Source organism: Mus musculus, chromosome 10 (genome assembly GCF_000001635.26).
Source record: "Mus musculus strain C57BL/6J chromosome 10, GRCm38.p6 C57BL/6J".
NCBI classification, from domain to species: Eukaryota; Metazoa; Chordata; class Mammalia; order Rodentia; family Muridae; genus Mus; species Mus musculus.
Genome location: NC_000076.6, coordinates 103,136,901 through 103,157,934, shown reverse-complemented (window position 1 = coordinate 103,157,934; position 21,034 = coordinate 103,136,901). Strand labels below are relative to the sequence as shown.

General features: G+C 35.6%; 1 protein-coding gene across 12 annotated transcripts in view; it reads left to right on the top strand.

Moving 5' to 3' along the window:
• The window catches only part of Lrriq1 (leucine-rich repeats and IQ motif containing 1), a 191,999-nt gene that overhangs the window by 78,441 nt on the left and 92,524 nt on the right, over positions 1-21,034 (top strand). For 6 of the 12 annotated variants that reach the window (XR_871734.2, XM_011243593.2, XM_011243595.2 and 3 more), the window contains 6 exons: positions 1,479-1,598; positions 11,642-11,731; positions 12,407-12,528; positions 13,036-13,134; positions 13,371-13,453; positions 20,727-20,828. Coding sequence is in view for 11 of the 12 variants with exons in the window: in XM_011243593.2 (XP_011241895.1) it covers positions 1,479-1,598; positions 11,642-11,731; positions 12,407-12,528; positions 13,036-13,134; positions 13,371-13,453; positions 20,727-20,828 (616 nt within the window). In the remaining variant the exon portion in view is untranslated. The remainder of the gene's footprint in view (positions 1-1,478; positions 1,599-11,641; positions 11,732-12,406; positions 12,529-13,035; positions 13,135-13,370; positions 13,454-20,726; positions 20,829-21,034) is intronic. The other 6 variants (XM_030245338.1, XM_030245337.1, XM_030245336.1 and 3 more) reach the window with 1 other exon arrangement.

Sequence of the window (21,034 nt, the reverse complement as noted above, 5' to 3'; positions counted from 1 at the left end):
GAAAGGGTCAGATATGGTTTGATTGGGGATTGCGGCTGTAGAAAGGGGTTGTGAATGGACCCAGTGCTGGGGCAAGCTGACTAGCTGGCAAAGCATCAGGATCACCCTTCAGCGAGTCCTACACAGGGATAAAAGCAGGGAAGCCATCAGTCTGCTGACCACTCTCAATGGTTCTTGGCCAATTGCTTGGGTTTTGATTCAGCTTCCTGGGTTCTTTTCCGAGAAGTATGTCGTCTGACTTCTGAGAGTGGTTGTTGTAGATGTGGGTTATATCTATTCTTGGATACAGTCCAGTCACTGTGTATATTCTGTTTCTCAGTGTAGCAAAAATGACAACAATATTAATGTTATAAAAGTGCTCTAAAATACTTTTTGCAGTCAAATTTGTCTTTGGGGGTGTGTTTTTTTTAGTTTACAATCAAATAAACCCATTTAAAAAATGACCTTAATAACTTGTAGAGTTGTACACCCAGTGTAAATCATATTTTCATTTTCTAATTGATTCTTGTTAGATCATATATATTTACTTTAGTTTTTAATACTTTAGTTTTAACAGTTATTTTGAATATGCACATAGTTTCAAACTCATATTTAATAAACAAAGGTTGATTATTTAGAGAATTAAATCTTTCTTATTAGTTTTCAAGACAGGGCCTCGTACTCACTGTGTAAACTAGACTGACCTCAGGCCTCACCAAGATCCGGTCTTGACCCCCCAAATGCTGGAAAATTTGAGCTCCTACTGATGTATTATTTAACAGTTATATATAACTATTTTAAAAATTAATTTTATACTTTTGTATTTTTCTGAAATGTAAACAATTCACTTTAATATGTCCATGTACCTCACCATTGGTTTGGTACCTCATGTACCTCAGTGCACACTCTCCAGCTTTATATGAACACCATCTATTGTTTGGAGCTTTCTTGCACCTGGGACACAGGTGGGAGAGCTTCTCTATTCCAGGATTATTAATTTTTTTTTAGTTTTACTAGTTCCATTATTCTGTGCTGACTTAATTTTTTTTTCCTGAAACTAATTTATTTTGGGCCATGATACCATCTCCCTAACATGATCATTTAAATACACTGGGGTTTTTCTAAATGAGCTTAGTATTACTTTAAACATAACGATTTGAAAATGAGCAAATTTGACCTTTTAAAAATGTCTTTCTTCTTGGTTCCGAATGAGTCCTGGAGGAATTGTCAGATAATTGATTGGTTGACCTCCATGTGCAGTAGAGGGAGGGTTAAGGATTCCTCTCTGCTTACCACGAAAGAAGTCTCGAGAGATTTAGACACACGAGGTTATTTAATTTATCTTGCAGTCATACGTGTCACATAAAATTCAAAAAACAGATTATTGAGCCATTAAACTACGTTCTAAGATGTTTTATCTCCCTAATGGGATAACATAGAGAATCTGGTTTAGGGTTTGATCTGTAACCCTGCATAACATACTTCACATTTTTGTTCAGGCAGTTTGGAAGGGCTTTATTTTACGAAAGAAGCTGGCGACCGCCCGAAAGGCTATCAAAGATGAGGAATCTGGAGAAGAGTATGAAGAAATTGATTTAGAGGATTTTGAATTTGATGAGGTAAGTGCCAACTGCATCAAACAAATATTGTTCCGGTAATACTCTTCTAGAGTGTTTTAATGGCAACTCCTTAGCTAGTGGCTGCAGATGTTGTAGGTAACATCATCCTCAGAGATGCCCTGGCCATTTTGAGTATTCTGTGCCACGTTCAAAGGTGGTTAGTAATATTATAAGATGGGTATCCCTGCTAATTTCTACTCTTTTCCTAATCTGCCCTCCTAGTTTGTACAGTCTATAAAGGGGCAATGGAATGGCTACAAGACATTTTGTCCTCTTGGACCAGATTCTCTGAAGGTTAGCCTTACTTATCCACATAGGAAACTTCAGGGAAAAGCATGACAGAACACTATCATGTATTTGACCTTATTCAAACTTGCACCTGTCCCAATTTTAGTCTGAGTCTTAGTAAGCTTTGATTGCAAGTGGCAAATACTTGGCATCGTTTCCTTCATCTTCTTTAAATGGAGCAATTCCTTAATTCTGTATTTCGTGATTATGATACATTAAGTGAATATAAAACTCCCTACTTATTTGTGCTAGGAAAATATGAAGTGGGAAATTCCAGATATAGGTAATTTAATTTAATTTATCAATTGCTCAAAGTCCTTAGCAGGGTGATGGTGTCTCCAACCATCAGTCTCCACCCTGCCTGGAGTATGAGAGGTCTGCTCTACTGTTTGTGCTCTATGTCTACAGCACATGCCATACCTGCTCACAAGCTACTTCATGCTGTTTTAATTATTAGGCCAAACCATACATAACTAGAATGATTGTATTCAAATTAGGCTTATTTCATAGTTATAGTTGGAAGTACAAAATTAATTGTACTGGTAACTTTATTATACCACCTACGAATGTTTGTCCTGATTTATTATTCAATATTGTTTTGAACCTCTTATTAATAATTAATAAATTAAACTTTATCATAGCTATGTGTTTATGTATACAAGAAAACAGTAAATATAGGTCTTGATGATGACCTTGCTTTCATGTTCCCAGTGGTACATGATAGGGTCTCTGATCTATTTCTACTCAATGGCCCCAAAAGGTTATTGCAATTCCATGACTGCCTTTTAGCATAGTGACACATTGGTGAGAATTAGTTATTTGTCATTGGAAAAGTATATTTCTAATGATTAATGTCAGTTATTTTGAAAATAGGTTAATTGCTCTTCAAAGCATATTAATAGCTTAAATGTAATATCATTCTACTTTAGCTACCATTGTAAATTTCTCTCTGCTGGTCTTCAAAAATAAATTAGAGAATTTTTGAAGATATGAGTGGATCAGAACCTGTGTTCTCATTGAATCAAATATATTAGCAGTTCATTCAAAACAGAAAATCCTGCTTTATGATGCCTTGCATGTATGAGATCCAGGCTCAGCTCTGTTACATACTGCCAACAGAAAGATAAAAACTTTCTGAGTTGTCTACATTTGAAAGAAAGTATGAAGTTTTCTTTTATAGTCATCTGTGTAGTTTGGTTAAATTTGTTCCTTGGTATTTGGTGTATTTGCATGTTAAAGACATTTCTATAAGTTTTATTTGTTTTCACACATTAATTTTTTAGTCAGATACTTGGATGAAATTACTTCCTAACTTAGTGGATAATTTATCAAAGTTTCTAAACACCTTATATGTATAACTATGTAATCTACAAACAGGAAAATCTTTCTTCTTTTTTTTATTTTTTATTCTTACATGGTTTAATATTTTCACTTTATTATCTTGATTACTATGTTTATTCAAATTTGAATTGTAGTGATCACAACAAACATCTTTTTTTCCATTTTCTGGTTTCAATATAAAAACTTTTAACATGTATTCTCTAAGTAAAATGATTCCTATTTACCTTCTGTAGAAATGTTACACATTAAGTCTGTGTTACCTCTCCTAATATTTATAGTTTACAATGAAAGTGGTCATAAAGATTGTGTTCTTTTAATTTGATCAAAATAGATATCTATATATTTATATATTTTTGACTTTAATATATAAAATATATAACTGCATTTCTTGAGCAAACCAAGTTAATTATAGTGTAGTTATGATCATATAAGGAGTTTCACTTATAACATTTCTTTACAGTTTGTTTTAAATGTTTACCTCGTCAATTTTTTGTTTTGTTTTGGTTTGATGTGTAGGCTGTTTTGGTCTCATACATTGGTTTTGATATGATTCTTGTCTTTCTGTTTTCACAAAGAATTTACTGTAGGTTTGGTAACTTTCATACATGTCTAGAGATATATTCAATATAAACATAAAAGGAATGGAGCTGGGGAGATAGTCCAGTGGTTCAGAGCCAAGTAATGATCTTCCAGACAATCCACATTGGATTCCCAGGACCACTAACCAGTGGCTTACAACCAGAACCATTAAGACAGCTCCAAAAAATCTGTACTGACTTCCTCTGTTCGACTGCAAGAGCATTCCAGTCATGTGCACAAACCCAGATACATAGAAATGCATACACATATTTAGAAAACAAGGAAAATTATGTACATATTCTGCAAGCAAGTAAATTTCCACTATTTTTCGTGTGTGTGTGTGTGTGTGTGTGTGTGTGTGTGTGTGTGTGTGTGTGTGTATGTGTGTGTGTGTGGTTGTGGACAAGTGTACAGGACAGAGGAAAATGTCAGCTATTGTAGCTACCATCCTATATTGTTTTCCAACATAATTTTTAGATAGGGTCTATGAGTGAATCTAGGACTTACTGATGGGAAAGGATGACTAACAGATTCCCATGGAATATTCTGCAGCTGCTGAGATGCAGTGAGATCACATGGGTGGTCCACAGTAGTAGTTTTATGTAGGTGCTAGGGATTATAACTCATGTCCTCGTGTTTGAACAGCAAGCATGTTGCTGATTGAACCATTTCCCAGCACAGACTGTTGTGAAAAACTGATTTCTTATAATAGTTTTCCTCTGTTCCACTAGAGATCTAGGCATTACCAAGAAAACAATGCTAAAATCTTCTGGTTATAGGTTTTTTCTTTTATTGTTTTTTAATCTTTTTTTTACAGTTCATTTGTTATCCCCCTCCCGGTCAGCCCTCTGACTGTTGTTCCTCCTCCCATACCTTTTCCTCTGTCTCCGAGAGGATGTCCCAATCTATCCACCCCAGCACCACCAGAACTCCTAAGTCCCTGGAGCACCAAGTCTCTCAAGGGTTAGGCTCATCTTTCACTGAGGCTAGCCCAGGCAGTCCTCTGCTTTATATGTGTCAGGGCCTCTTATCAGTTCCTGTATGCTGCCTCATTGGAGGCTCAGTGGTCTCAGTGGCCCAGAGATCTCTGTGGTCCAGGTTATATGAGACTGCTGGTCTTCCTATGGGGTTGACCTCCTTCTCAGCTTCTTCTAGCTTTTCTCTAACCGAACCACAGTGGTCCCCTGTGCATCTGTCCATTTGTTAGGTGGAAGTATATGCATCTGACTCTTTCAGCTGCCTGATGGGTGTCTCGCAGGACAGCCATGCTAGGTTCCTGTCTGTAAGCACACCATAGCATCAGTAATAGTTTCAGGTCTTGTAGCCTTTCTTGAGATGGATCCCAATTTGGGCCTGTCACTGGATCTCCTGAGGAAAACCTCAGGCTCTTCTCCATTTATGTCTCTGTAGTTCTTTGAAATAGGAATAATACTGGGTCAGAGTTTTTGACTATGGGATAACAATACTATCCCTCCACTTGATGTTCTGTCTTTCTACTGGAGACAGGCTCTGTAAGATCCTTCTCCTCACAGTAGGGCATTTCATCTAAGGTCCCTCCTTTTGAGTCCTGAGAGTCTCTCACCTCCCAGTTCTCTGGTACATTCCAGAGGGTCTCCCACCTCTTGGAAGCTTTGGTTAGCTTAAACATCTTTGGAGCATAAATATCTATGATAATTACGTCATGGTATCACTGAACCATCTGGAATACATATTTCCCCTTTATGCTAGTTTTTCTGCTTAACTAATTGTTTTAGGGATATTTTCTTTTTTTTCACCATTTGTTCTATATGTTTTGTGTTCAATTTTTCAGCTTTCTTGTGACCCTTTCTTTTACATTAATCAAATATTTTTGCTTTTCTTCTTTTCCTTTTATCATTTGCTTTTTACTTGATTTTTGGCCTTGTCTGAGCTCTTTATTTCATCCTTAATAACCCTGTGATTATATTTCTCTGCTCATCAGGGTCTCCCTAATATTTACTCTACTTTCAGTTAAATTTGACAGATTGTCAAGTTCTTTTAAGTTTGTTTTCTGTTTTTATTTTTGTTGTTGTTTAACCTCTGCATAGTTGACTTCAAATTTCCCTGCTTGGTTTAAGAAAAGTCAAGTCTTCTTAAATTTGTGGTTCATGTCTTTCAAGAATTTTCTTTCATAACTAAGTTTAGCTAATTAGCATATGCATTAATTAAAGAAATTTTTATTTTTGTAGAGGGAATCTCTGTCATCTGCTTAGAATTTTACAGAGAAGGTAATATGTTGTTAAGTATTAGTCATATTGTATGGTAATGAACTGAATTTTCTTATAAGTTAATTTTTTGTTTATGCATATGTATACATCATATGTATATGCATGTTCACATGTATAGGAATGAACGTTGCATGAAGGATCCAGATTGACACCAGGTGTTCACGTCAGTCACCACCATTTATATTGAGTATAGGCTTCTAGTAAAACCCAGATATGACATTTTGCCTATTCTGGCTAATAGCGTGATCCAACGATTCCTGGTCTCCCCTTCCTGCTTGCAGAGATTGTAGACAAGCCATCAAGGTCAGCATTTAAATAAGCTCTGAGATTCTGAACACTGATCTTCATCCTTCAGCAGCAAGCACATTATTCTCCAAACTGTCACTCCAGCTTCCAAACTAAAATGCTGACCCTTTGACCAGCATCTCTTCTCCCCTCTCTGACTCTCCTTACAGACTGAGATCATTATTTCACTCTTCCTCTATGACTCACCTCATTTAGATTCCACATAGATGAGTACAATGGCAAGGGGGTTCTTGTTTGTTTTGTTTTCACTCCATGCCCTCCAGGTTCATCTGTCCTGTTGCATATGAGTTTCTATCATTTCTGTTGGCTAAATGCCATCCAGTTCTATACATGGACAGCACATTTAGTTTGTACACTTTCTGTGGGTACTTAGGTTGATTTCGTTGCCTAAAATTATGCCTAGTGCTGTAATAAACACGAGGCCCATGCATTTCTTTAACACATTGATTTCATTTCGTTTGAATACATACCAAGTAGAGAAATTGTTGGGTCACTTAATATTTTTTTAGTTCAACTTTTAGTTTATAGAGATTTTTATGCTGTTTCCTAATATGGACTATAGTAATTTTATGTTCCCCCCCCCAGTAATGTGAGGGAGCTCATTTCTCATACCTTGTTGTATGATTTTCATCATATGCCTTTTTATTACTAGCCATCTCTTCTGCATGCAGGGCCACATCATTGTGTTTCTGATGCACATTTTTCTGAACTTGATGATATTAAGCATTTTTTCCCAGAACCATGTTGGTCATTTGTATGTGTACTTTTGAAGAGTCTGCTCAGACCATTTGTTTATTTTCTTTCAAATCTAGCTACATGTTTACATGTGTAGGCTTAAAGTCTTGTTGATTTAGTTTTTCAAGAGCTAAGTACTGGTCTTCAGGTCTCATACATCCTAGATAAGTACTGTCCTGGGAATAATTCTGAATTTCTTTAACATCTTAGCTACAAGCTCCTTACCAGATGTGTAGTTTGCAGATTGTTTTATTTTGTTTTGTTTTACCTTTATTTTAGTTTAGCTTTGGTTTTTGAGACAGGATTTTTCTGTGTACTTCTGGTTGTCATGGAGTTCAATCTGTAGACCAGGCTGACTTCTAACCCTGAGAAGAAGGGTTACTTCCACCTACTTTGCCTCCTGAAGCTTCTAACTTCAGAGCATATAACCAAATAATCAGAAGGTTCCGTTATTTTTAACTTTTCTTAAAATTTCCTGTGTACAAGTATATGACCTACCTGACTAAAATTTTATTCTTTTACTTATGTACGTAATAGAAATAATTATATTTTGAGCCAAATTCTGCATTTAAGAGATACATCACAATATATTCATATAGAATGAATTCAAATTTATTCTATTTTTAGCAGGAATTGCTGAATGCTTATACCATAGTAGATGCCATGCTTCATGCCAGAATAGCTACATGAAAGCAACGTGACCACACAGCTTGTTAGAAATGCATTTCAGTACTTCTATTGTAGTTATCAAAAGGAAATAAGTATACAACTAGCTTGACCAGTTACCTAGGGTCAGATTCCCATGCCAGGCTACTCTGATTTTAGGCCTTAAATATCATGGTGTATAGAAACTGGTTAACCAAAGACACTTCTCACCATCAGCTATTTTTTGTTTTATTAAATATAGTTTAGCAAATTTATTAAGTGTCAAGAACTTTGAGGTATATGAAGTTTATCACATATAATATAACAGGTTATATTAGCATACTTTCTGGATGCTTGTGGAGGAATTAAGATTTCCAGACAAAAGTAACTTCATTTCAAGCAGCGAGAACTTTGTGCCTTTAACACTTTTCTCTACCTAGAACTTTCCTATGGGATAACTGCAGAGCACCCTCTGACTAACCCTGACATTTAGAACTCTATATTATTTTATACTCCAGATGCTAGTTATTTTACTCTATTGGACAACAAATAACTTGTTTTCCACCCCAAAGAAACAGCAGCAGTGTTATCTAGTTTATCATGAACATCTAAAGCTACTATAAAATATTCAGAAATGAATAGTTTCCCAAGAATATCTATACCTTAGCTCTACAAAGGCAGATTTTTCTCACAATGCACTCCAATGGCCACTGAGTAGTCTGACTGACAGGGTTAGTGAAGGTTCCATGTAAATTGTCTCACAGTGGATTTAACTGAGGTCATTGTCATTAGCCTAGATTTTGTCCTGGGACATCCATCAGTAAGTTAATTGTCAGATGCTTTTCCTGGTTTGGTAGATTCCCACGGGAGCAGGCATTTCCCTTGGAAAGGGAAAGAACACGCACACTTGCGAAACAGAGATCATTGCTCTTTCTCCCCCTAACCCCATGCCCAGGATCTAAGGTGTTGTTTTCAAAAGCAATAGATTGTTTTCTTCAATTTACCTACCCGAATTCATTATATCTCACTTAAGTAGTCTGAAAAGGAAAGTAAGGAAAGTACTATTCCTAGATTCTGTCTTGTTTTGTTTTATTTTGTTTTGGTTTTTGGTTTTGTTTTTTTCTTCTTTTTCTTTTTGTTTTTTTTTTTGTTTGTTTGTTTTTGTTTTTGTTTTGTTTTTGTTTTTTCGAGACAGGGTTTCTCTGTGTAGCCCTGGCTGTCCTGGAACTCACTTTTTAGACCAGGCTGGCCTCAAACTCAGAAATCCACCTGCCTCTGCCTCCCAAGTGCTGGGATTAAAGGCGTGCACCGCCAATGCAATGAATACTGCTATAGACAGAGTGACTATTGGATTCCTGCTCTAGGGAGAACTGCTATTGGGATATTTCTATAGAGAATATGATAAAGAGAGGACTGCTCTAAACTGAGCTGCTAGAGAGGGTAGTACTAAAGTTAGTGCTGCTATTGGAGTTCTGCATAGAAAAAGGTGCTATAAAGAGTACTACTATAGAGTGTTTCTGTGGGAGCACTGCTATCGGAGCATATAGCAATAGCTATGATAAGAACTATAGAGAGAGCTACTTTAGGGTGAAAGTCTATATAAAGTACTAGTATTGAGTACTGCTACTGGAGTACTGCTACAGGTAGAACTGTTATAGACAGTACTACTGTTGAGTAGCACTAGAGAGAGAACTGCCATAAAGGGAACTATTGTTATAGTACTGCTACTATAGTACTCCTGTAGAGTACTGCTATAGAGGGGAGCGGGGAGCTAGACTTTCTTAGAACAGAAAAAAAAAAATAAAGAAGACATGAGTTGACAGGTGCTTAAAAAGACATTCTTTTAAAGTGACAAGAAGATAAGTGAATGTCAGATGGACAGCACCAGTTGTCTCCCAATAGTTAGCAGGCAGTCATAGCCAGCGGTCAGATGGCATAATGTCTCTTCCTAGTTTTCATCATCTCATTTTCTCATACTCTCTTCATTTTAACCATTTCCTTTACAATAATATCACGAATTTCATGATAGCTGCTGTTTAGCAGCTTGTGACCTTTCCCCACATAAATATGCATTGCCACTTAGGAAAAAATAATAGCTTAAAACTTTGAATCTCAATCTTGTCAGGAATTTTGCATTGAACTGCAGTTCTTTTCTTTGTATTTAAAGGGCAGTCATCAAATATTTTATCATCTGTCATGAAACAGAAAAACCATTCGGAATGTCAATGGGAGTTTACTGGTTTTCTAACATGGTTTAGCAAGTAGTTAATATTATCAGCTTTAGTATGTTGCAAACAGTTTCAATATCTTATTTTCAGAAATATGAATGCAAATGCCCTCTGTGTCACCTCTCTCATTTCAAACTCTGACAACCATCAGTTGGTTCCTCTCGTTATTTCTCCAAAACTACAGCATTGTTTCTTGGCTGCCATTTTCTTATCTTTCGTAGATATGGGAAGAAGACCACTAAAGGTTCAAGGGAGAGTCCTCTCCCATGCCCTCTCCCTGTCCAATAATGCTTTATTTGGGAATATTTGAATAATTTGTTTGAAAAATAAAACTTGTGTATTTTCTATGTACAGCATAATACTTTAAAACATGTCTTTCTAATAAAATTGATAAAAATAAGTTTATTGTCAAATTCAGTAATGAGTATATGTATTGTCATAAGAGTTTTTAAAATTCTCTCAGATTGTTACTTGTTAGAATCACCACAGAATTTAGTAGAATTCTTGAACTTACTCTGCATTTCCAAGTAGTAATTCTTAAACCAAATATAACTGTGAATATAGATATTTATGTGTTAATAATTCCTTTGTAATAAGAAAACCAATAAAATATTTTACTGGATATAGTTGTTCTGTTCACATGATATTGGAATACCACGACATTGATTCTGTCTCCTAAGAATAATGCCTTAGTAATAAGTGCATTGTTAGCTAGCTGCCAGCAGCCACTAGTATGCCTTAGTCTCACATTTTCAGTGGTCATTTAAAAAGCAAGGCACATTGAACTTGTATGAATGGAAACCTTTGTTAACGTCCTCTCAGAATATAGTCACTCTAATTTTCAAAAGGTCTGGCTATTTTGCAGCCTTTTAAATGCTATTAATTGTCCTTGTGATCCTTGTTCATAAAGAATCACAATTACTTTAATATACATCAGATAAGATAAGCCAATTAAATAAAATCCAGATAATTATATCTTAAATGTACACCATTTATATAGTTAATAAAACTTTATTGAATAAAGAATAAACTTGGGAATTGTATAAGTGGAACAAACATGCTTCAGGATGAAGAGAAAGTTCTTATACAGTAAAAATTTCACACTTGAAGTATAAACTAATTCTTTACCCATTTTCAGAATAGTGTTGGAATACAATTACATCAGAAATGACATACTATACATCTTTTAAATCAGTAATATAAATTTCTCCTTCTATCCTCTTAAAAATAAAACTTCTGAGGTTTTTGAAAATGAAAATTAAAGCAATACTTTATACCCTAGCTTATATGCAATACTTAAGGAAAACAGCTTCTAATTTATTAAAATATTGTGGTCTTTATATGTTTAGTAGAAAGTGCAATTTGCACCACAATGGGCTAAAATCTGATTTCTCTTTGTTACTTCTATTTAGCTGAGAGTCAGTAATGAATACTCAGAACAGTGTTTACCTCATTTATAGAGCACTTACATATCAGCTCCTCCCTTAACCAAAGTGTGTGGATCAAGCATTTTACAATGCATGCCTTAACCAGAAGTGCAGCCTCTCATATGGCATGTAAAAATTTCCTATACACAAAAGACCCTGCGAACTTTGTGTACATTTGCAAGAATTGCACAATTTAAAGGAAACATGGTGAAGGTTTGCAAGCAAAACGTCCATTCTTAATTTTGCAGGATGCCTTGGAGAAAGACTGGCCAGCTTTAGATTCTACTGGCTTCCCTTCACAAACACTGCCTCTCTCCAACCAGCTGCCCTGGCCAAAGGTAACAACATGTCATGGAAACTTCTGAGCGCTCGATCTTTGCTGGCTTCTGAAGGTTCTGCTCTGGCGTGGTGATTAATAATACAATTTATTGGCTTGAAAAACATAATTACTTTAGAAACCTTTGACTTCCTCCTCATCCCCAGATGTAATTTTTCATGTAGCTTTTCTTTCATTTACTCTCTATTTTTTTTTTTTTTTTTTGCTTTACTTTGGATTTCTTTCAACGCTTTATTTCACAGTAGCCAGAAAAAAAGACATGATGTGCCTCAGCTGCATATTTGGCAGAAGACTAAAATCACTGGTTGACAGTCCTTTAAAAATGCAGAAATGCACACGGAGAGGCGGCAGCTGAAGATCCTCAGCCAGAGGTCAAGGGACCGCAATATCTGTTATTTATTTGATAATCTTTGAAGTTTTTGTTTTCTGAGATTTCTAAAGATCTTTGCAATTCATCATTTTGTATATGTGAGCTATACCAAACAGCATACTATTCGCCATGTAACAAAAGACTATGTAGGCATGTTCCAGAAATTTCATTTTATTACCATTTTAATTTTGTAATGAGTTTCCCTTTTAAGACTGCCCAGGCTGACCCAATTTGTGAGGTACCAATACAAACGCTGGAATCGTTCCATTTTCTTTACATTACATTTATGTATGCTTTTAACCTAAGAACTCTCGGACTTTGAGACATGACGAAACTTCACCTACCATACCAGTTCGTCCAGCTCAGGCATGGCTGTGCAATGAGAAAGAAAATGTGATGTCGTCCGAGTACACACAGTTAAGCAGCAGGTAAGCTAAGCTACCCAGTCAAGCGGGCATTGACTTAGGAACAGAAAATACATAAGTACACATCCCTAAAGGAAGTAGAATAACGATAAAAATTGCTGTGCATTGATTTGTCTAGGAGATGGAGAACAGGTAAAGTTAAAATATGAAAATTCTAGTGTTAAAAAAATGTGTGGAGGAGATGCATTAGAGCAATGCAAAACCTTACATTTTGCTGAAATAATGCAATAATTGTACAGACAGATCTTCAGGGCCTGGCAGGTACAGAGAGGGACTAGAATAAGAGTCCCAGGGCCACAGTCCTTTCAGCAAAAGGATTGAAATATGCCCCATGTAATTGAAATGTAAACATTTTAAATTAATGGCAGACTTTTATTACTTTTCAAGATAAAGCTCCGCTGTAGCTTAAATAGATTTTATTTCCAAGTTTGAGACAATAACAGCTTGTAGTTCTTAAAAGAGCTGATGCACTTCTGTTGATTCTGTTTTTAAAACATGCATTTCTGTTAGCAGATCAGAAAGCGGAATTTTATCCTGGACACCTGACTCAAAAACAAGTAGGAAGAATTTACTACAATCTGAAAAGGAAGAAAAAATTTCAGAAGAATGGTAAGTCCTGTATTTTACACCTAAGAAATTAAGAATTTGAAGGACTACTGGATATCCGAGGAGGTAGATATTTTGGGGCATTCAAAAAGCCATTAGTCTTTACTAAACTTACCTTGAAATAAGTTAATAATTGGGATTACAAATTTATTGCATGTGATATAGTTCAACCATGTACATTTACATGTATATCTATGTCTAAATATACTTTAGATATTTTCAATACATCTTTTCAATAGGGGCTTTAAGGATATCTCTACAGCTCAGCAAATGCTAAAGAGAGCAAAGAAAATGAAATCAAAGAAATTAAGGAAGAAATTAGGTAAGTAATGTCCTTTGAGCAGCAGCTGTATGTGATATTGACTAGAACATTTTTAAATTCATGTTCTCTATGTTACATTTAATATGAACAGAAATTAATACACAGATAATTACATCTAAGACAGTAACTGCAATATCCTCGATTTTCAAAGAAAATTTCTCTATCACACTTAATGATATATTTTGCCCTTTTAATTTTTAAAATAGTCCCAATTTTATATACGTGGGCAATGACTTCTCTGTGTGCTGTGCGCTCTGTCAACTGTGTTATAATTTGTCTCCGAGATGGTACATCGTGGAATGTTGATTGAAAAACCAACCTCTCTGTGTCCTCATTCCTCTGTGCACTCTTAGATTGCCTGGCCGGTCAGAAATGCATCAGTTTAGTGGATTTTAGCTGTAGATAATCACACACGAAAAGAGACACAGTTGATTTCTCTCATGACTGAAGAATTTGGTAAAAAAAAAAAAAAAAACAAAAACAAAAAAACAAAACTGGAAGGCATCATTTTTCAATCCCCTTGTGATTGTATTCTGTCCTTTTTTGCTCACTTCTCATTTATGTACCCCTGCTAAATGCGGACATATCTGACAAGAAATAACAAATGGTTATGAAGTTATATTTGTTCAAAACTTTAAAAATTATCTACACATTGCATTGAACTTCAATCTTTATAATCTCAAGAGTTCATGAGCTTAATATAAGACACCCTATTCTTCTAATGTGCGGTTTTGTTGCAAGGAATCAAGAAAAAAATGAATATTTGTAGCTTTTTATGTTTATTAAATTCCAAGCTATATACACATGTAGTTTCTGAATTAAAGTAACAGAAATGCTTTTTAATACATAAAATACCTTTCATATCAGTCAGTAGCCATTGATAAATTTATGGTAACTTATTTTTCTTTTTTAAACATATAATTTTTCTTAGTGTGATATTAGTTATTTTAATTTCTATGTTGCATCCTTTTGAGATAACTGTAATTTTGTATACTGTTTTTCAAAAACAAAGCATTGAACATTTAAACATTTTTAAATGAATTTAAGTAAGTACAATGCTCTCCCCTTGACTATGCCTGCTATCCACTCATTTTGTAAACCACTATGAAGGTTATCTGCTCTGAACCAAACCATTTCATGGCTACTTCAGTGAAACAGGAACTCAAAACCCGGAGAGTTTTGAAGCTCAGCCTGAGTAGGTGGAATAAAAGGCTGTAACTAAGGTTTTCAATAATCTTCTTTATTTTATTTTATTTTTTTGGTTTGTTTCATTATCCTTCTACATGAATTTCAGAAGGAGCTATTTTACGAATAATACAAAAGTATATGGAACTCCCCAAGTTCAAAGGCAAAATAAGGTTGAGAACTGACCCAGTCAAAATTCCATGCCTATTTCTGCTAGGTCTTCTTCAAAAAGAAATAACACCATGTTTGCAGTCCCCTCCCACAGTGAGAACTGAGAAAACGTTTATGTCAATAGAATTTGTACAGGATTCTGCCATTCAGAAGGCCATTCTTCCTGCCGATATCATCAAAACTTTATGTGAGAAATTTTGATCAATTAGCCTGTTAAATATGTTTCAGCAAAGGATTCACCAAGCAATATTGACATAGTTGTAACTTTTCCTTTCTTGCTCTTTTACTTACTTGTTTTGCATTTGTGGTCACACCTAGATATAATTAAGGAAAAAAAAAAAGTTTCTTTTATCAGTCACAAGGGGGCATGATAGGGTCAAAAATAGAAAGGGAAAAACCCACAGTGAAACTTGTAACTCCATTTTTAACTTAATGTTTTGGCAATGCTGAATAAGCATAACGTGTTAGGTAAAGTCGTAGGTGACAATTGTACAATTGTGATGTTTTAGATGGAGATCATCAACTGTCTGCAAAATCCCAATAGACAATTTACCACGGGGGCGGGAGGGGGGATTTTAAATCACTTTGTCACAGATTTGTTGTAGATTTTCTTTCTTTCTTTTTTTAACATCAATAAATTAAAGACACAAAATCAATTTGACTTTAAAATCTGACTGCCTAAATACAGAATTTACTGATGAGCCTTTTATGGTTCTCATGGTTCTCCTCTATACCCTCCAGACAGTAGACAAATCAGTTAGAATAAGAGAGGGTTAAAAATGAGAATAAGCCAGGCAGTGGTGGCGCACGCCCTTAATCCCAGCACTTGGGAGGCAGACACAGGTGGATTAGAGAAACCCTGTCTTGGACACCCCATCCCCTCAAAAAAAAATGAGAAGAAAGAGAGAGGAGGGAGGGAGGGAGGGAGAGAGAGAGAGAGAGAGAGAGAGAGAGAGAGAGAGAGAGAGAGAGAGAGCATCCTGAGTGAATTTATTTATATTTTATTTTATTTATCTTCTATTATGTTCATGGCACTTATGTTATGTTCATCTCAGAGTAAATTATTTGATGATAATTTACTCAGATTGTGATGGGATTTCTTTTAGAAATTAAAATTTAATCAAGCCATTTTACCTTTCCAGTTTTCATGGTGAGGTGTCATTAATTTACTTGAAAATAACCATGATTTAAAATTTTAGCCACTGATGTTCTAAAACAAATCTTAAGTATTTACTTAAATATCTACACTCCGCTAAACCTGAAAATGTTTACTTAGGAGAGTTAACATATTAATGGGGATACTAAGCACATCTTATACAGAAAGTTTGCCAACGTGAAAATTGGAAGCCATGAGAGGGCAGCATTGTCCACAAAAGTACTGTAAGAATCGCTAGTTCTGTTGGCTGAGGGTGTCAGGATGGATATCAGAGACAGGATCTGGTAAGAAAATGGAGTCGACTCTATTCTGCATTCTAACAGAGCTGTCCTCAAGGAGGCCTAGCATTCATACAGAGTAGAGGAACATTAAATACCAGTCATGGCTGATCAAGAGAAAATACTTCATATTTCCCGTTCGTATTTTTATATGTTTGTATTGGCCAAGAAATATGAATTGAAAATATCTATTTAATGCAAAAATGAAAACATGGCAGAGGCAGAAAGTCCACCGATTTCAGACAGCGGTGGGTGATGGAATAAATTGCCAAGAGATGGGGAATAAAAACTGCCGAAGAAACTGGTTAATCAAGAAACAGAGTTGAGGAGCAACAAGGGAGCAAAGTTTGTGGACAGAGGTTAGGGAAACCCCAGTGCTGATGAAACCTGCTGGTATAAATCAGGCTGTCTGCTTTGAAGAGCAGCAGGATCCAGTGTCTTGCCTAGCTGAGATTGCAGGCCTCCGAAGCAAGCCTGGTTTATTTCATCTTACTTCTTTGTTACTAAATATTATTTGCATAGAAAAAAGATAAAGAGAAGCTGAAGAGGGAAGAATGGAAAGATGGTAGAGGAATTGCTTGGTGGTCTTGATAGGCAGTCTAAAATTTTGTGACTTTATTATTGTTTACTTAGTTGACATTTGGATCTGGGTTGTTTTTGTTTTACCTAGTAAGTAATTTTCTCTCCTTGTGATTGACATCAGCTAAAACAGTAGTGACTAGTCCTGTTCCGTGTATTGTCTGTCAGTTTGTTTTGCTGTCCTCCTCCACGCAAAAGAGATTTCAGAATTTGGTGACCAGAACTGGAGTTATCAGATACTGAGGGAAGTTTAAGATTCAGAACCGCCATAAAGAACACCGTATGTAAGGCGAGAGGCCCAAGTCTATTGAAAACATGCTGGGTCAATAACCTGAGGGGAGCGAGCATATTTGGAAGTAAGACTAGATGAGCAGGCTAGGGAAAGGGAGTGGGTGGCTGGTTTTGATGCCTAGCACGCCTTAGAAGCTCTAAGTGGAGAGACTTGGGTGCATAGACGCTGGCAAAATCTAAGGGTAGAAAGTGTAGAATGCATGTTTCTATCTGTATATCAAATTTATACATGTTGGACTTGCTTTTATAATTAAAAAAAGGTGAAAGCAGGTCTATATTTTTTGAAGAAAGAGTGACACAGAAGGATCAAAATGATTCACCAGCTCTTTTAATTCCTGAATGTATCAAGTATATGATTCTTGTTCAGTGGGTAGTTGCTAGCTTTACTTTCAATAAAACAGGCTTAAGCCAACTTTGTATTATTAAATCATATCCTAGAATTAAGCAATGCAGAATATTTTAACACACTCATTTTATGTGCTTTAAGGGGATGAAGAGTTGTGGGAAAGGGGCTTCCAAAATAATAATACAGCTAATGAATTTTTAAATAAGAGAGATCAAGAATGATCAAGAATGACAAAACCTGAGCAAAATGAGATTTACTTAAGATTTACTTTATTTATGTCGAAACGTCTAGAAATAATAAGAATTTGAGTCAAATACTACTCTGTTGTGCTTCAAAAACAATAATAGAATTCACTCTGAATTATAAAGCAGTTGAGTCTCTCTACCTATAAAATTTCCAGAATCCACTAACATATCTGGCACCTGATTCAACATTAAAGTTATGAATAAACATTGAAAATTATGTATTTTTGGCTTTGTGGATCTTTAGTAAATTGCAGATTTATATTTGGGAAGTTAAATTTAAATTAGTACTTGTATATGCAAACAAATATTGGTGTTAATGTGGTTCAAGAGGCCAGAGTCCATCCCAATCCAAACTTAGCAGTGTTTTCCCAGTGGTGCTGGTCTTAGAGACATGATGGACACAAGAGAGTCTGGATTTTCACTCCATGGTCTCATGCTAAGAATGTGACAAAGGAGTTCCTATATGAAGACCCTGAAAAGGGGGGGGGGTGGGAAGACCATTGTGTGAATGTATTAGAGTGAGTCTGACTTCAGAGGATGCTCTAAGATATTGGCTGTGGACTATCTGCCAAGAAGGGCTATGTGTAGGGAATGGAGCCATGGGAACAGAGCCATCCAGAGACAGATGTATGTTGCAGGGGGCAAAGCTGCAGGGAAAGATCTACCTAGCCCTTTGAAATGAAAGTACTGAACAGCAGACATGAAGCTGTAGGATTTGGTGTTTGCCTTGCTTGGATCCAGTCTTGCTAGTATTACTTTGCTATGCCCCCAGTCTTCCTTTTTAGAAATATATATATATATATATATTTCTAAATACATACATACATACATATATATATATATATATATATATATTCACACATATATTTCTATGTCATTGTATGATGGAAGTATGTAATTTGTGTTTTTATTTTACAAAAGGTTGCAATTAAGAGATTGCCTTGAATCAACAGAAGAGACTTTGAACTTTCAAGCAGTATTAGAACTGTAAAAACCTGTGAAAACATTTGAAGTTGAATGTATTAATTTCAAATGATATCTAGACATAACACTATGCCTAGGGAATTGACTGTAGCAGTTTGAGTCAGAAGTGTCCCCACAGTCTCAGGCATTGGAACCCTTGATCCCCAGTTGATAACACTGTTTGGAGATGTTTAGGGTGTAGAGAACTCACGTAGGGAGAGGAGGTTTTTAAATCTTGCCTCTCCGTGTTGTGCATTTGGTTCAAGATGTGAGCTCCCAGTACCCTGCCCCTGTGACCATGGCCACTGTTGATTGCCATGACTCTGGTCTGCACTAATGAGGTCTTATCCCTTAGGAACCATAAGCTAAAATAAACCCTGTCTTTCTTAAGTTGCTTTTGGTCTTGGTGTCTTATTACAACAATATAAAAGTAGCGAACACAGTTGGTCAGCATGAGGAATCTTTGTTTTATTCTCAAGAAGCCTTGGGGCCAGAAGCCAACAGCTCACAAAACTGTGCGTATTTGTGTATGGTTGAAATCCCCACAGAAGGTAGAGGCAAGTAGGTTGATGCTAAAGGCTATCCAAAATGTTTGCGACTACCCTAGGCTATATGAGACCCTGGCATTAAAAAAAAAATCCACAATGACTACGTTTTTATGATATTTTGTGTGAGAATAATGGCATTAAGGTAGTGAATCAAAACTGAGTTTGTAATATAAGCTTCTGGAATTATACCTTCTCAAATTGACTTAGACATATATTGAGATTTCTCCAGATATGTGAATGGCTTATACAACACATGCTCCCTGTGCTATGGCACGTCTGTGCATTGATCATTGCTAATACATAGTGAATTTTTGTAAAAACAGACAAACAAACAAACAAAATCTCCCAAATCTCATAGTACCTTAAGCCACAGATACCTCAGAAAGGAGCCAGGTGCTGATTGATAATTTCAGCATAGCGTTTATAAACACACAAATGAGCCTCAATGGGGCTCAGTTACTGCTGGAAGACTATTACAGATTACCAGAGTGCTCAACACAGAACATCCTTCCACAGATGCTGTTCTGTTTCCTCCCAGTGTACAGCCAGAACCTTTCTACCTTGCATTAAGCTATTAATGTGCTTTGGTAATTATGCTGTTAATTAAGATTTTGACTTTTCTCTTTGATATATTTAATTCTATTATACTAGATATTATATAAAAGATTCTTACTCTTTGGCTTTTTCCAAATAATATATGATAGTTAAAAGAAAAAAAATAGATGTGTTTTCATCTTCTGGTGCTTACATCACTCTCTTCTGAGTCTTTAGGAAAAAACCTCTAAATAATGCAATGCCTGATCTTATTTTCACATTCCATAAAGCCACTTTTTTATTAAGAGGAAATTACAAGGCCCTATATTCACAATGACTCACTTTTAATATGCTAGATTAATACTATTTCTAACTTTAAAATAAAGAAAGAATTCATATAACTTCTTTGTTACAAAAATTACTTAAGACAAAGGAGAAAACACCACTTTGCATGTAGAATTATTCTATTACCTATTTTCTTGCTGTCATGCTACCATCTCTCATATGTGCTCTCTGTGTAGTGTAGCAAGGATGTATTGACTATATCATCTTCCAATAAACAGCATGACTCCCAAACAAGAAAATGCCACCTAGAAAAATATATATGCATTCAAAATGTCACTGTATTATTAATATTTCTGTCATTATACTAGAGCATCTTCTGACTAAGATTACTTTTTTTGTTTTGTTTTTGTTTTGTTTTGTTTTGTTTTGTTTTGTTTTTTTCGAGACAGGGTTTCTCTGTGTAACCCTGGCTGCCTCTGCCTCCCCAGTGCTGGGATTAAAGGTGTGCACCACCACACCTGGTTTGAGATTACTTTAGATTATCAAATTTAAGAAGGCATCATCTATTTCAAGAGCTCCACAAGATGTTTATAATGTAATCTAAAGGCATGTAGTAACAAGATAAAGGAAACATATGGCCATGTTAGAGAAGGAATAACCTAGAGGTTGTCTTTTTATCTTTTTTCTGCTAGAACCTTCTGTGCGACTAGCATTATTCAAAAAAGCCAAAAATAAAGTTTCTGTTACAAAGTCATCAAAGAAGACACAGCTCAGAAGAGACAATTACTTTGAAGGTAAGGTTTAATGAAAGAAGCAGAAAGAGAAAGGTCTCTAAGAATAGAAAAAGTGTTATTAAAATGTTTTCAGTCCTTATAAGACCTACAGTACACATATGAAAGATATATATGTTAACTAGCTTTGAATAAGAATTAAATATATTTACCAAACTAAAACCCCTATTCATCATGCTACATTATTAGCATTAATATTAGTATTTTTT